Here is a 15,723-nt window from a genome sequence, read left to right on the forward strand (position 1 = left end):
AGCACTTTCTACAATGGCCAAAATATGGAAAAAGCCTAAATGTCCATCACCTGATGAGTGGATCAAAAAGATGTGGTTTATATATACAACGGAGTACTACATGGCAATGAGAAAGAATGAAATCTGGCCATTTGTGGGAAAGTGGATGGACCTTGGGGGTGTCATGCTGAGCGAAGTAAGCCAGGCAGAGAAGGACAGAAACCATATGTTTGCACTCATAGGTCTAACAGGAGAACAGGAGAAACCTAATGGAGTAACAGGGGGAGGGGAAGAGGGAAAGAGTTGGGGAGAGAGAGGGACGCAAAACTTGAGAGACTATTGAATACTGAAAACAAACTGAGGGTTGAAACGGAAGAGGGAGGGGGTAAAGAGGTGGTGGTGATGGAGGAGGGCACTTGTGGGGAAGAGCACTGGGTGTTGTATGGAAACCAATTTGACAATGAACCATTTTAAAAAAATAAAAATAAAAAATATGTTTCAGAGATACATACAAAAATATTTATGGATGAAATGACATGATGTCTGATACTTGTTTCAAAGTAATCAGACATGGTGAACGGGTGAGAGTATGGATGAAACCGGATTGGTCATTGTTGCTAACGGGTGCTAATTTGTTGAAGCTGGGTGACATGTACCTAGGAATTCCTACTGCTATTCTGGTTTGGGTATATATTGCATATATAAGAAAATTTCTATAATGGAAAAAGCTCGTTAAATAAGAAGGAAAGGGGCGCATGGTGGCTCAATTGGTTATGTGTTCAACCTTGGCTCAGGTCATGATTATCAGTTTGTGAGTTCCAACTCCACATCAGCCACTCTGGTCTCAGTGAAGAGCCCACTTCAGATCCTGTGTTTCCCTCTCTGTCTGCCCCTCCCCTGCTCGTGCTCTCCCTTTCTCTTTCAAAAAATAAATAAAACATTTAAAGATTTTTAAAAAAGGAAAAGATACAGGCTTCTAGTTGTGGAATGAGTAAGTCACAGGAATAAAAGGGACAGCATAAGGAACATAGTCAATGATACTGTAATCGCATTGTATGGGGACAGACGGTAGCTATGCTTGTGGGCACAGCACAGCATATAGAGATGTTGAATCACTGTGTTGTACACTTGAAATTAATGTCACATTGTGTGTCAGCTATACTCAACAAATTTTAAAAAATAAGAAAATAAAAGCCCATTTTAAGTATAAAGACATGTATGGGTTAAAAGTAAATAGATGTAGACAGATAAACCATAGTAAACTAATCAGTAGAAAGCAAGTGTAACTATATCAGTTTCAGAGCAGATTTCAAAGTAAAGAAAGTTAACAGGGGTAAAGAAGGGCATGACATGATAAAGGGGTTAATTTTCTAGGAAGACCTAACAATTCTTAACATGTATATGCCTAACAATAGTGTCAAACTACGTGAGGCAACACCTGACAGAGCTGCAAGGAGAAGTAGATGAATCCACCCTCCTAGTTGGGCGTTTCATCACCCCGTTCTCAGAAATGGACAGACCCAGCAGGCAGAAAATCAGTTAAGGACATAGCTGAACTCAACACCACCACCCATCACTGGAAACAATTCACATTTGGAGACTGCTTCAACTAATGACAGCAGAATATATGTTTTTCTGTAGCTCACCTGGACCATTCACCAATGCAGTCTGCATTCTAGGCCATAAAAGAAGAAAACAAAACAAACCCACCGTAACGGCTCTCAGGACACCATGGGAATAAACTAGGAAGTAAGAGAAAACTAGAAAGTTCCCAATTATGTGGAGATTAAACAAGACATTTCTAAATAGCACATGTCAAAGAGGAAGCCTTGAGAAATTTAAAAATATTTTAAGCTTAATAAAAATGAAAACTACTTCTTAAAATTTGTGTGATACTCTGAAAGCCAAGCTTAGAGGGAAATTTATCTTATTACATTCACGGATTAGAAAGAGGAGAGCTCTAAAATCAGTTGTCTACGTTTCCACCTTAGGAAACTGGAAAAAGAAGAGCAAATTAAATCCATAGTAAGAAGAAGAAAAGAAATAGTAAGAATTCAAGCAGAAGCCAATGAAGTTGGAAATAGGAAATCAATAGAGAAAAATCAAAACCAAAAGTTGATTCTTTGGAAACACCAATAAAATTGATAAGCCTCTCTTCAGGCTAACCTAGGGACAAAAGAGAGAGGGCACAATATACTAGTCAAATTAAAAAGGGGCCATCACTAGAGATCCATGAAAATCAAAAGGATAATAAACACTATGAAGAACTCTGTGCCCACAAATCTGATAGCCTAGGGAAGATGGACTGTTTTTGAAAGATCCAATCTGCCAAAATTCATACAAGAAGAAATGTGTGATCTGAATAGGCTTATGTCTATTAAATAATAAATTGAATCAATAATTAATAACCTTCCAAAACAGAACGTCCCAGGCTCACATATGTTGACTAGTGAATTCTACCACATAGTTATACCAATTCTTTTTTTTTTTTTTTTAAGATTTATTTATTTTTTGAAGGAGAGAGAGAGACAGAGCGTGAGCTGGAGAGGGGCAGAGAGAGGGAGACACAGAATCTGAAGCAGGCTCCAAGTTCTGAGCTGTCAGCACAGAGCCCAACAGGGCGCTCGAACCCACAGACTGTGAGATCATGACCTGAGCTCAGTTAACCAACTGAGCCACCCAGGCGCCCCAATTATACCAATTCTTATAATGGTTTTCAGAAGGTAGAAGCAAAGGGATTACATCCTAATTCATAATAGGAGGCTAGTATTACCCTAATACCAACCAGGCAGACATTACAAGAAAACCACAGAGCAGTATCTCTCATGAACATATGTGCAAAAAAATTCTCAACAGAATATTAGCAAATCTAATCCAAAAAAGTATTAAAAAATTATATACTATAACCAAGTGGGATTTATCCCTGGAATGCAAGGCTGGTTCAACATTTGAAAGTCAGTGTAATCTATCACGTCTGTGGACTTAAAAAAAAAAAATCACATGATCATATTGATAGCTATAGAAAAGGCATTTGACAAAATCGAATAACCATTCATGATAAAAAAAAAAAACTCACAGGAATAGGGAACTTTTCTTGATTAAGACTATCTACCAAAAGAAAAGAAAGGGAGGGGTGCCTGGGTGGCTTATTTGGTTAAGCTTCTGACTCTTGATTTTGGCTCAGTTCCCGATCTCATGGTTCATGGGATCAAGCACCAGGTCAGGCTCTCTGCTGGGAGTACAGAGCCTGCTTGGGATTCTCTCCCTGCCCCTCCCCCCATTCATACTCTGTCTCCCTTCTCTCAAACGTTAAAAATTTTTTTTAACTTTCTTTCTTTATTATGAGAGAGAGTGTGTGGGAGGGGCAGAGAGAGAGGGGAGAGAGAAAATCCCAAGAAGGCTCCACACTGCCAGTGCAGAGCCCAGTGTGGGACTTGAACCCACGAACTGTGAGATCATGACCTGAGCTAAAACCCAAGAGTTGGACACTCAACTGACTGAACCACCCAGGAACCCCAATAAATATTAAAAAAAAAAAAGGGTTAGTGTCCAGAATATGTAAAGAACTTGGGCAAATTAGTAAGGAAAAGATAATGCCAGTATAAAAATACCTAGTAGATGGTACCATGAAGTCATGGCAGAGGAAATCCCAATTGCCAATAAACGTGAAAGATGCTCCTACAGTAATCTGAGAAATGTCTATTAAAACTTCATTGAGATGCCATTTGATAGTTATCAGGTTGGCAAAAGGTAATGTGTGGGAAATGACTATGAGAATCCTCATCACTGCATTATTTATAGTAGCAAAATCAGGATATCCATCATTTGAGCACAGAAATGAGGACAGTAGAACACAGAGGTTCCTCTGTGTGTGCTGACATGGAATTCCAAGATAGGGAAGTAAAAACAGAGGGTGGAGTATATAAAGTGCTCCCTTTTGTGTTATTGTAAGAAGGATGATGTATGCATATGTGCATAGGTTATTTGTGACAAAACACGAGAAACTGGTTGACCTCTGGGGAGCGGGACAGGAGGACAAGTAATGGGTACCTTTACCTGGTACTTTTTTTCTTTTGGTACCATTAAGAAATTATTTTAACCAAATGTATGTAGTACCCGTTCAAAAAAGTAAGTAAATAATTGTTACTGTATTTTAAAGCATGGGATCTGAAAGCACACTATTTGGATTTAAATCCCAGCTTGAGGTCTTATGGGGTCTATGAAATAGTACAGGTTACTCACCCTTCCCATGCCCCATTTTCACCACCTATAAAATGGGTAAAATAATAGGTGTGGTACCTAACTTCCCTCATAAATCTGATGTGATGTTTAAATCCACTTGAACTAAGGACACTGCTCACACATACAGTACGTACTAAGTATGTGTTTGTTATTATTTCAACAATCATTAGGGACCACGAAGGTATGATAATATTTGATAGCGTGGTCTTACATCCACAAATCCAAAACATCATCTTTTGTGAATTGTGGTCATCAGCATACACACTGTTTCAAAATATATGTGGTCTTGTAGCAGAATGAAACAATAAAACTTGAGTAAATGCTGTCCTTCTGATTTAGCAGCTCTGGGGATCCAACATGGGTGTTCCTGTTTTCCTCTGATACATATTTTCTCTTTTTAGAAATGTGAACATAATTTGAGCAAGCCAGAATTTAATCCTACATCTATCAAATTCAAAATCCAACTGGTTGCTGTGTGAGTATTTTGGGATTGGGGTTTTTAGTTACTGTTTTTTGCCTTTTTTAACACGAAATGTATTAACTCTGGGCTTACAAGAAGAAAATGACATCAGCAATCTTGCTATTTCTTCTGTTTAGGTTTTGAATTACATATCATGAAGTCAATACAAATTATAGACCTAGAATCAAAGGTGCTTGTACTAGGGACACCGGAGTAGTGTGGTCCTGGGACCGCAATTGCTTTGTTGGTTATTGGATGGAGAGTCACTGGTTACTCATTACAAATTATAATGTGCCTCATTTTGGTATCGATCCAAAGTATTAAAGTAAAAAATAATAATATATGACAAAACAAAGAGTATCCTCTAACAAGGTTCATCTTAATTATGTTCTGATAACAGTCTTTGAGTGTGATAAAAGCGATTATTAGTGTTAATTCACCGGGACTTGTCAGTAGAAGGGAGTTTTGTGTACGAAAATCAACTTTCAAACAAGAAAAATATTTTGAAAAATTAGGAAAATATTGTCTTGATTTTAGGGCAAGAGAGCCCTTCCTAAGTAAGGCAGGAAACCCAGGAACTGCTAAAGAAGAAAGTAGACAGCTTTGTCCTTAGCAAAAAAAAAAAAGATAACAAAGTCCTGGGACAGACAGTAGAGTAGGGAAGAGTATTTGCTACTCCATGACCATGACAGAGATAAAAAGTTGATGTCCCTGGAAGACAGAATTCCCACAAGTCAGAAAGATAAAAACGGCAGTAGAACAAAGGATTTGAATGGCAGCTTATAGAAGAGGAATTTCAAATGGTTATTGAATACATGGCAGATATTGAGACTTGTTAGGAAAAGTTTAAAATAGCAAAGATCATGTAGTGCTCATGAGCATATGGGGAAACATGTTTGCATACATTGTTGATAGGCTTGTAGATTGCTAGTCTTTTTGGAGAGTGGTCTGGAAAAGCCAGACAAAATTACATAGACTAAACCGAGTAGTACTGTCTCAGGAATATTCTGTTGAGGCAAAAGCACCAATATCTAAAGATGCATATGTAAGGATGTGTACTGTGACACTGTAATGGCACAAAGGTAGAAACGCTTTCAGTGTCAAGCCAATTAACCGTTAACAAATAGTTGTTTAAATTGAGGTACACTCAGGCTATAGAGTATTATGCAGCAATTAAACATAAGTCATCTCAGTAATAGGTAAATAAACACTAAGCTGGGATTTGGCTCTGGGCAGTTTTGAGTTCAGACTAAGCACACGTGAGTATAATATTCTATTTTCTTACTTAAAGAGGCAGTAAAGGGGCAACTGGGTGGCTCAATTGTGAGCATTCGACTTTGGCTCAGGTTGATGAGTTCGAGCCCCATTTTGGTTTCTCTGCTGTCATCACAGAGTCCACTGATCCTCTGTCTCCCTCTATCTCTGCCCCACCCCTGCTCACACACACACAAAAATAAACATTTACATTAAAAAAAAAAAAAGGCAGCAAAACATATAGTGGTTTAAAGGCAAGGACTGTGGCGTACGCTGAGTTTGAATCCTGGCCACTCACCAGTAAGTCACTTCTTCAAAGCCTAGTTTATCTCTTTAATGGGGATGATGATCATAATACTTGTCTCCTGCAGTTACAGTGAAGATTATGTAAGTTAATTTATGTGTTTAAAACAATGCCTGGCATACACAGTGACTTGTGAAAGTATTTGGTTAAGTAATGTGGTGGTGTTCTTACACCCCTGGATGGTGTTATTAAGTCGGTCTTAGGTCCTATAACCAGTTGCCTTTTAGATTTACAGAAATGAATTAGTAAAATTTCAAAAATATATGTCTAGCAAATGTATAAGGAAGATATCTACCATAAAGCATACAGATACAAAGGCCTTAAACTAGAAATGTGCCTAAGATTTAAGAGAGAACTCTTTAGCAATTGGTTTCATGTTTTAAGTTCTTGTTATGATGGTATCGTATGATTCTTTAAAATTCTTTTTCTGCATTATGTTTTAATTGAAGAAATCTTTGGTGCACTCACTTTAAAAAAAGGACAATAATTTTAAGGGACTTCCAATGAATGTTAATGTATTTTTTTAATTTATGCATAGCAATTACATTCCAGAAGTGAGAATCATGTCAATTCCGAACCTTCGCTACATGAAGGTTAGTACTTTGCGTATTGAGAGGAAGACAAAGGATCGATCAGAGATGTGTGCATGTATGTGTGTGGGTGGCTATGTGAGACTCAAGAGCAAGGGATAGAAAAGAAAGTTGGGAATCATAAAGGAAGCGAGATTTTTCATTTCTTTAAGCTGAGATTCTTAGCACAGCGTCTTTGACATACATTTACAAGGAGCAGCATGTACGTTACGTAAAGATGGAATTGTGGTGGGGAAAGATGTTTTGCCCCACAAGCATCTTTAGCTCTTCTTTAGCCACATGACTGCACCATCTCATGCCTTTGCTACGTCAGATATCAGGAATTGACTGGATTTCTTCTTTAGCACAGCCCTTCTCTCCTTTGAGGTCCCTCTCTGTCTCCTCCTCCCGCTCCCCACCAGGAGTTGTAGACTATCCTGCAGCAGCTTCTTTAGTTCTTTCCTTCCATGCTGCTTATGAAGATGTTATGTAGTCCACGTTCCTTTGAAAGGTTTTGCTTATCTCAGCAAAGTGCCAAACGAGGGCAAATTATGGTTCAAGAAATCCTAAAAGTCTTTTAAGTCTTGATGAATGATTTTTTTCTGTCTTGTTACCCTGTGGCTTTCATATTTATGAGGACTTCCTTTTCAGTCCCTAAGTGGAGGACTGGATGGAACAAGAGCTGTAAACTTTAATCACTTAGATAATGCTCAGTCCTCAGATTTTTTGGATCTAGTAACTGGCTCTTTATGGGATCTGTCTTATTTCCTCATGTGATAGCAACTCCAGAGTATATGTCACCTGATATATAAATAATAGGAATCACTGAGCACTTTGAGGACCCAGTGATGTAGAGGTGTAGGTGGGTGTTAACTGCTCAGGAGTAATGGGGGATGGCGGGGAAGGTTATGTTTGGTGAAATGCTTAGTAGTAGAACATGTCTGAGAGAGGCTTTTCCTGTTCCCTAGGAGAGCCAGGTCCTCCTGACGCTAACGAATCCAGTGGAGAACCTCACCCACGTGACACTGGTGGAGTGTGAGGAGGGAGACCCGGATAATGTCAACAGCACTGCTAAGGTAGGAGCATTTTGCCTCATCCTGATGGACCCTTACTTTTCCTGGAGGGAGGGGCCTTTTGACCTGGCTTAAGGGACTCTACGCTGTCTTCCATTTCCATGTCCAAGTAGTCATCGAGTTCTTTTGATTTTACCTCCTGAGTTTGCGCTTTATGCACAATCACCCTACCATTGCTCTGTTTGAAGTTTTCTTCCTTTCTTACACGCACAGTGACAGTAACTTCCTCGCTGACCTATTTTGAGTCCACCCCCATTTCCATTCTAGCCCATCTTCTGTCTTACCACCGAAGTACTCTTTCTGAAATCTAACTTTGATCATGGCATGCTGATCATTTGGCATCCCTCTGACTTGGGGAAGAAATCCAGACTCCTCGGCATAGCAGAAGAGCATCTTAATGGCCTTCCCTCTGTCTTTTTTTCCAGGATGACCTTCCCGCAGATCCCCAAACCTAGCATTCTCCAGCTCATACCAATTAATGTTCATGATCCAAACAGATGCAATGGTTATGAACTTTCATGCTGGAGAACTATATATACTCTTCTTTTTACCTAGGGTGCCATTCCCTGATGCCCACACCTCTCTTTTAGTCTAACGCATACTCAGTCTTCAAGACTGATGGGAAATAACATGTCCTTTTATAAGATGGTGGATTTCCTCTTGAGGCCTTCAGCTTACAGACCGTATACACAGCAGTAATTAAGTACTAAAACAGGTGATTTTGACTTTCAGTAAATGTTAGTCAAATGAATAAAATGTGGCCTTTCTTTATTTTGCTACTTGGTAATTCATCTAGTACTTGAAATTTGAGATCAAAAACTTTACTCAATGGGCAATCTATTACTCACAATTCAGCATGATACTCATAAATTGATAGAAATGATGCCTATATATTTGATTAGTTGTTATTCAAAGAATACTTACTAGAAAATTTCTTTATCCCACTTAAAAATTTTTTTTTTTTACATTTATTTATTTTTGAGAGACAGAGCATGTGTAGGGGAGGGTCAGAGAGAGAGAGGGAGACACAGAATCTGAAGCGGGATTTAGGCTCTGAGCTGTGAGCCCAGAGCCTGACATGGGGCTTGAACTCACAAACCGTGAGATCATGACCTGAGCTGAAGTCGGCTGCTTAACCAACTGAGCCACCCAGGCGCCCCCTCTTTATCCCATTAAAAAAAAATTTTTTTTTTTTAAATTTCTGAGAGAGACAGAGCTTGAGCAGGGCAGGGGCTGAGAGAGAGGGAGACAGAATCCAAAGTAGGCTCCAGGCTCTGAACTGTCAGCACAGAGCCTGATGCAGGGCTTGAACCCATGAATTGCAAGGTCATGACCTGAGCCTAAATCAGAAGCGTAACCAACTGAGCCACCCAGGTACCCCTTTCATTCGACTTTTTAATGATTTCACTTACTAGCATCATTTTCAAAGAGAGATGACACTCATCTGTCCATACCCTTTTTAAAAGTTTGTGGTTTTTAAATTTTTATTTAAATTCAAGTAAGTTAACATACAGTGCAGTATTGATTTCAGGGGAAATCCAATGATTCATCTCTTATATATAACACCCAGTGCTCATCCCATCAAATGCCCTCCATAATGCCCATCACCCATTTAGCCCATCCCCCTACCCACCTCCCCCCCACCCCCGGCAACCCTCAGTTTGTTCTCTGTATTTGGGAGTCTCTTATGGTTTGCCTCCTTCTCTGTTTTTATCTTACTTTTCCTTCCCTTTCCCCATGTTAATCTGTTTTGTTTCTTAAATTCCCCTAACAAGTGAAATCATATACTTGTTTTTCTCTGGCTAACTTATTTCACTTAGCAGAATACAGTCTGGTTCCATCCACATTGTTGCAACTTGCTATTTTTTAGTGATACTAAGAACCTGTGAGACGGAAAGAAGTGCCTGATGTGTACACCCAGATTGTAGATTTGCTGTCTTTCTCTTCATACCTCCCCAGGCTCATTTGTATCCATAACTGCAAATATGGTTGACATTGTTATCTGCTAACCTCTGACATAGCAAAGTTGAGGCCTGGTTACAACATAAGGCTGAATCTGAAGAATGCTTAACTGTTTTTTGTCTTTGTACTTTTACTAGAAATGTTTGTGTTCCTAGACCGTATGTTTTCAGACTCTATAAATAGTGAAGTAATGTTGTAATTTCTTGAAACTTAAGCTTGTGTATGTTTAGGTCGGTGTAATACTGTGTTGCATGTTGTCAAATGAATGGCCTGCACCTCACTGGCCCGTGCTGAGGCGAACGTCTCTGTCTCACTCTGCAGGTGGTAGTGCCTCCTAAAGCACTCGTTTTAGCTGGCAAGGATGCAGCAGCCGAGTATGACGAGCTGGCGGAACCCCAGGACTTCCAGGACGATCCTGAGTGAGTGTTTCGTGACCCCCCCCACCCTCCACCCCACAGCTGGCTAACACGGGAGCCCCACTTACAGATCCCAGTTTTCTTGTCCTGATTTTTTAAGGTACTTTTTTCCTGTGATAAAAATAATTACTCTAGAAATTTGCTGAATATATACAGTTATGAAGAGGAAAATAAAATCCCACTGCCAGAGAAAATCACCATTAATGTTTAAAAAATTTTTTTAATGTTTTTATTTTTGAGAGAGAAAGAGAAAGAGCTCACCATTAACATTTTGACCTTTGTCCTTCCATATATTTCTTCCATCATTGGAATCATTTTGTAAGCCATTTTTAACCTTTTTTTCCATTTAAATATATTTGTCCCTGGTAATAAAAATTTTCAAGTGCATGTAGTGTGGACAGGATCCAATATTCTCTCCCTATAGTTTTATCATTGGATTTCTCCATTTACCACTCGTCCCCTGCCCTTTGACCAGGAGATTTTACTCTCATACATAATAACTGAGCAGTAACAGCCAGATCTTTCCCTGGGTGAGAAGTGCGTCAGTCAGGTTCCAGTCTAAAACTGCAGCCGGAAACTGCTCCTTCCTGAGGGAAGGTTGCTGGAATGATGCCCACAGGAAGCGCGCACAGACAGGAAGCTCACAGGCAGGAGCAAGCCCCTTCCCCCTTCAGACTTCTAGCCTCCTTTAGAGCCCTCCTAGGCCCCCTGTCAGGAGCCAGCCTGCAAAGCAGAAGCATGGACAGCAGAATCCCATGTCACAAAGCAAGACGCAGAAGGAGGACTTGGAGCTGAAAGAATAGCTGAATATATTGGCACAAGGAACATAGAAGCTTTTCTAACAGAATGATCCAAAGCTCCCTCGGGAAGACATTAGAAAGAAGAAATAACATGGTGGAGGGGGGGCGGGGAGGAGGAATAAAGGACAAAGATGAGATTCGTACAGTGGTTAGCAGACTTGAGTGAACTTCAGAAAGCACCAGGGCAGGTGTTTTGTTTTGTTTTGTTTTGATTCTGTAGTCCCAGGCCCCGGCCCAGATACTCTCTGTAGCAGGGCTAGGGAGGGTACCAGAAATCTGATATTTTTAAAAAGGTTCCCAGATATCAGTGGTTGCCTGTGAAATCAGGCTAGAAAGACATTATTTTTTTGCCTTTTTACTATTTTTAACTGTTTTTTTTAAATGAATCCAATACAAATCAAGGGTTGTTATTTACTACAGTATAAAATGCATTGAATTATTAGTACAATACAGAATTTCATTCTAGTAATCCTTGCTTTATGTGGGGTGGGTCCTTAAATGACATTAATTAGGTAAGAGAAATTTGTTAAACCAAGGTCAGTTTTTGAAAAGATCATCTGAGGGACGCCTGGGTGGCTCAGTCGGTTAAGTGTCCGACTTTAGCTCAGGTCATGATCTCACAGTTCATGGGTTGGAGCCTCACGTCGGGCTCTGTGCTGACAACTAGCTCAGAGCCTGGAGCCTGTCTTCGGATACTGTGTCTTTCTCTCTCTCTGCCCCTCCCCTGCTCACACTGTCTGTCTGTCTCTCTCTCAAAAATAAATAAAACATTAAAAATTTTTTTAAAAAATTTAAATGAAAAGATCATCTGAGATACCAAATTCTATTCAGGTTACATGACAGATTTAATAAAAAATTGAATTAGTTGTATTCACATTGTACTTTTAGGACTTTCAGGTATTTGGAAAATAATACTATATCATATTATATAAATATGTAATTTTTGTTTGAAGCTAAGTTATTAAAGCACAAACGTCAAGTGCATGTCACAGATCAAAATGGAAACCTCAACTAAAGAGATTATCTTTTTATTTTAGAAATTTATAATTTACAGAGCTTATTTACAAAAGCACACTAATTTATGGTGCTCGAGAAATTCCGTTATAGCTCTGAGTTAATATCAGTCTGTATCCTATGGAAATAGTACCACACGCACACAAAGATAAATGTAAAGGGTAGTCATAGCTCCACTGTTTGTAACAGAAGAAAATTGGCAGTAACATCAATATATACTAATTATGGTAACTCTATAAGAGTACCATGCAGCCATTAAATAGAAAGGAGAAGATCTCTATATACCGGTATGGAAAGGTGTTTGTGATACACTGAGAGGAAAAAACCAACTTAACAGAAAAGTGTGTCCCTTTTGTGTTGGTGTAAGAAGCAGAAAAGTGTAAGCTTCTAGAAAAATATCTGATAGGTTAAGAACCAAAGTGTTTGTAGTTTTTCTCTGTGTGCTGACAGGGAAAATGAATTTGAATTTGAATTTTCCACAACTATATTTTACTTTTATAATATTAAAAACATAAATTGACATTTTGCTAAAAGAACTCTTCATTGCTAATAAACGGAATGGTGGTCATAACTTGTCATCAGATAAAATGTAAGTGTTAGTGGTTTGGCTGACTTGTGACCTGCCTAATACTGTACTTTTTTTTCATAGCATTATAGCCTTCAGAAAGGCCAACAAAGTGGGCATTTTCATCAAAGTGACCCCACAACGTGAGGAGGGCGAAGTGACCGTGTGCTTTAAGATGAAGCATGATTTTAAAAACCTGGCAGCCCCCATCCGCCCCATCGAAGAAAGTGACCAGGGCACAGAAGTCATCTGGCTCACCCAGCATGTGGAACTCAGCTTGGGCCCACTTCTTCCTTAAAAGGTGCCACTAGTGGGGCGATCCCAAAGGACAGTTCCACCACGAGCCCACACTAAAACGTGGAAGCCACTGCTTCGTTAAGCCTTGTTTGTCACGATGTACCCATGCACTGCTGAATCCCATTCCCAGGACGGTGGGGGCACCGGCAAGGCATTGAAAACACAGGGTGACTCCTGTTCCTCTCGCTCTCACTTCTGCTAATAACCAGTGACTCTGTCTGTCTCCCTGACTGAACCCCACACGTCGAGTAACAGCAGCATAGTTCCCTCCCAAGAAAGGGGGTGGCTCTTTGGAGTGGCATTAGATTTACCTGAGAAACTCTGACCTTACTGTCGCCCAGTCTGATCTCACAAGGGATCACAGTCTCACAGGTGAAACTTAAATTGATAACCAGAAGGTAGACCTGCTGTTAATGATCCAGCATTGGTCTGCCGTCTGCATCCCATTTAGCTGTAATCTAGCACTCTAAACATATCTCTTCACTGTTGCCATGGCTCCCATCTTGCTTAGGTTTCCATTTGACTGAAAAATAGAATCGTCACGTTGTCTAGTTTTGTGGTGTTTGAAAAAAACCCGAGATTCTCAAGGTGCTCTGATTTGCCCTCTTCGGAGTGAATATGGGATGCTTATTTATCGGTTCCTCTTAAAGTTTCTTTCTTGTTAGAACATGGAACTTTTTCTTTAAGAAGAATTGGAGAAGCAAGCAGTCACATGTCATGTCAAGGGGGTGGCGAATTCCATTAATTTTAAATGTTGCCACAACATCCAGGGGCTAACACTGTCATTGGGAGACAGCCCTTCCGTGTCTTACTCCCTTCCCCTCCTCCCTGCCCTGCCTCTTTAACTCAATAAGTTGTTTTGAATATTTGGCACCTGGAAAAAGTCCAAAGAAAACTTGGTGGACAATATCATTTCTGGAATGCAGATTTTTAGCACGATCCCAAACTGGATATTAAGATAAGGAACCTTCCCCCTTCCTGAGTGTAAGACTTTTATCATATGGTGTGTCAAAGACGACCACTCTGATTGTAAACCATAAAGCAGTTCAGCTAGTGCCCCCGAACCCTTGCCCAACGGCACATGCATGGTTTGCTCCCGGCGTCCTGCAGCTGGGCTGCTAACCTTGATTCCTGTGCCGTTTTCTAGAACGAGACCTGACCAAGTAGCCCACCAGCTGCACCACATTTTCTGTGAGTGCGTTGTTAGCAAGTGGACAACACATTTTTGGGAAAAAGAGATATTTCCTGTTTATTCTCATTTTGTTTTTAAGTTCAAGCCTTTAGTTTAAAAAAAAATTAAGATACACAGTGATCTAGAACATAGACAGGACATAGTAACTTATTAGCTCCTTCTGGAAGATAAAAACACTTAGGAAGCCTTTGAAAGACACTAAATTGTACTCTAAAGTTCAAGCCGACTTTCTGAAAACAGTATCCCCCAGAGTAATATATATGCTGCTGTATGAGAAAAAATACACATATCTCTACTATTATGATAATAATAAGGTTTAGCCTCATAGGAGTTGGGCAGGGGGTTGTGTAATGACAAATTTGCAGACCATAGATACAGATAAATTTTTTGTGACCCCAAGAGTGTCAAATTAATTTTTATTTCACTACCTGCTGGAGCCTGCTCTGACGCCTCTGCCCCATATTTGCCAGTGCACAACCTGGACACCAGAGCAGAGAATGGCTTCCTGTGTTTATGCATCTGCAGATTGTACACACTTGTATATTGTGCGTTTATGGCCTGTAGCTAGTGTTCGTTCCCAAACGTAATAATGTTGAAGTAATAGGCCTCATCACCCCCAGGTGACACAGAAACACAAAAATACATTTGGTCACAGATTTTTTTCCTTTAGAAGTCAAATTAACGTGAAGAATAACAGCCATTGTGTTACTGTTTCCTCAAGATAGTTTTCAGTGCAAGCCAGTATTCTGTGTAATAGTAGGAATGGTTCAGTACCTGCAGCTGGTGACTTCGGAATTTTGTTTGTTACTTTTTTACATTAGATCAGGTGCAGGATTGTCAGTGCATAGGCAGTGTGCACCACTGCAGGCGAGTAAGACGGCATTAGCACCAGAAACTACAGTTTTGGAAACTTTAATTTGGATTTGTGGTTTGATTAGCCTACCAAAGGTTTCTTTTGTTCAAAGCACTTATAGGTGTAATGAGCTAAATAAATGTCATGCATATTTGTGAAGAAACCTCCTTTTTGGTCCCTTTTGGGAATGAGAGGCACTCCTTTGATCCTTATGAATCACAGGTTCCTGTTTTGCCTTATAGCTTAACTTAATGTAGTGAAATAAAGCGGACAAAGCTTGAGTGTGTCTCTTGTTTGCTTTCACAAGGGCTGATTGGAATAGCACGGCTCCGAGTCCAAAGACAGGCTTGGAGTGAAGAGAGTTAGTCTGAGAGGTGGTGGGGCACGCCCCCTCTTCCATTTCTTCCAGTGAACGAGGCTAAAACCGTGTGTCGAGTCAGTTCACTGTAACATACAGGTAGATGTTGCGTGAGCTCCTTATCACCATCTTCTCAGAACCACTATATAAATGTTATGTTCAGCTTTTATCCTGTGTCATTGTACCCAGAGATTACTTTGAGATACCCAGAATGGCCCGCCCCCTGTAGGTGGCCGCCACTCTGCCTTCACCTGGACTCCTGGAGCGCTGCCTTCCCCCCAGTGCGGTGGCGTGGCTGGCCTGTTCGCACCTGTCTAAAGCCTGCCCGCCACCCGGTACAGTCGGTCTCGTCCTCTATCCCGTCCCCAGAAGTCCCTTCAGCAGT

The 15,723-nt window shown here is 40.2% G+C and overlaps 1 protein-coding gene across 2 annotated transcripts in view; it reads left to right on the forward strand.

The window, feature by feature from the left end:
- Window positions 1-15,261, forward strand: part of DCTN4 (dynactin subunit 4) — a 34,000-nt gene extending 18,739 nt beyond the window's left edge. For both annotated transcript variants that reach the window (XM_029943030.1, XM_029943031.1), the window contains 5 exons: window positions 4,623-4,696; window positions 6,778-6,832; window positions 7,777-7,884; window positions 10,165-10,262; window positions 12,723-15,261. In XM_029943030.1, coding sequence (XP_029798890.1) covers window positions 4,623-4,696; window positions 6,778-6,832; window positions 7,777-7,884; window positions 10,165-10,262; window positions 12,723-12,936 — 549 coding nt within the window. In that variant the 3' untranslated portion in view covers window positions 12,937-15,261. The remainder of the gene's footprint in view (window positions 1-4,622; window positions 4,697-6,777; window positions 6,833-7,776; window positions 7,885-10,164; window positions 10,263-12,722) is intronic.
- The last annotated feature ends 462 nt before the right edge of the window (window positions 15,262-15,723 follow it).

The sequence above is a fragment of the Suricata suricatta genome, chromosome 6 (assembly GCF_006229205.1).
Source record: "Suricata suricatta isolate VVHF042 chromosome 6, meerkat_22Aug2017_6uvM2_HiC, whole genome shotgun sequence".
Taxonomy (NCBI): Eukaryota; Metazoa; Chordata; class Mammalia; order Carnivora; family Herpestidae; genus Suricata; species Suricata suricatta.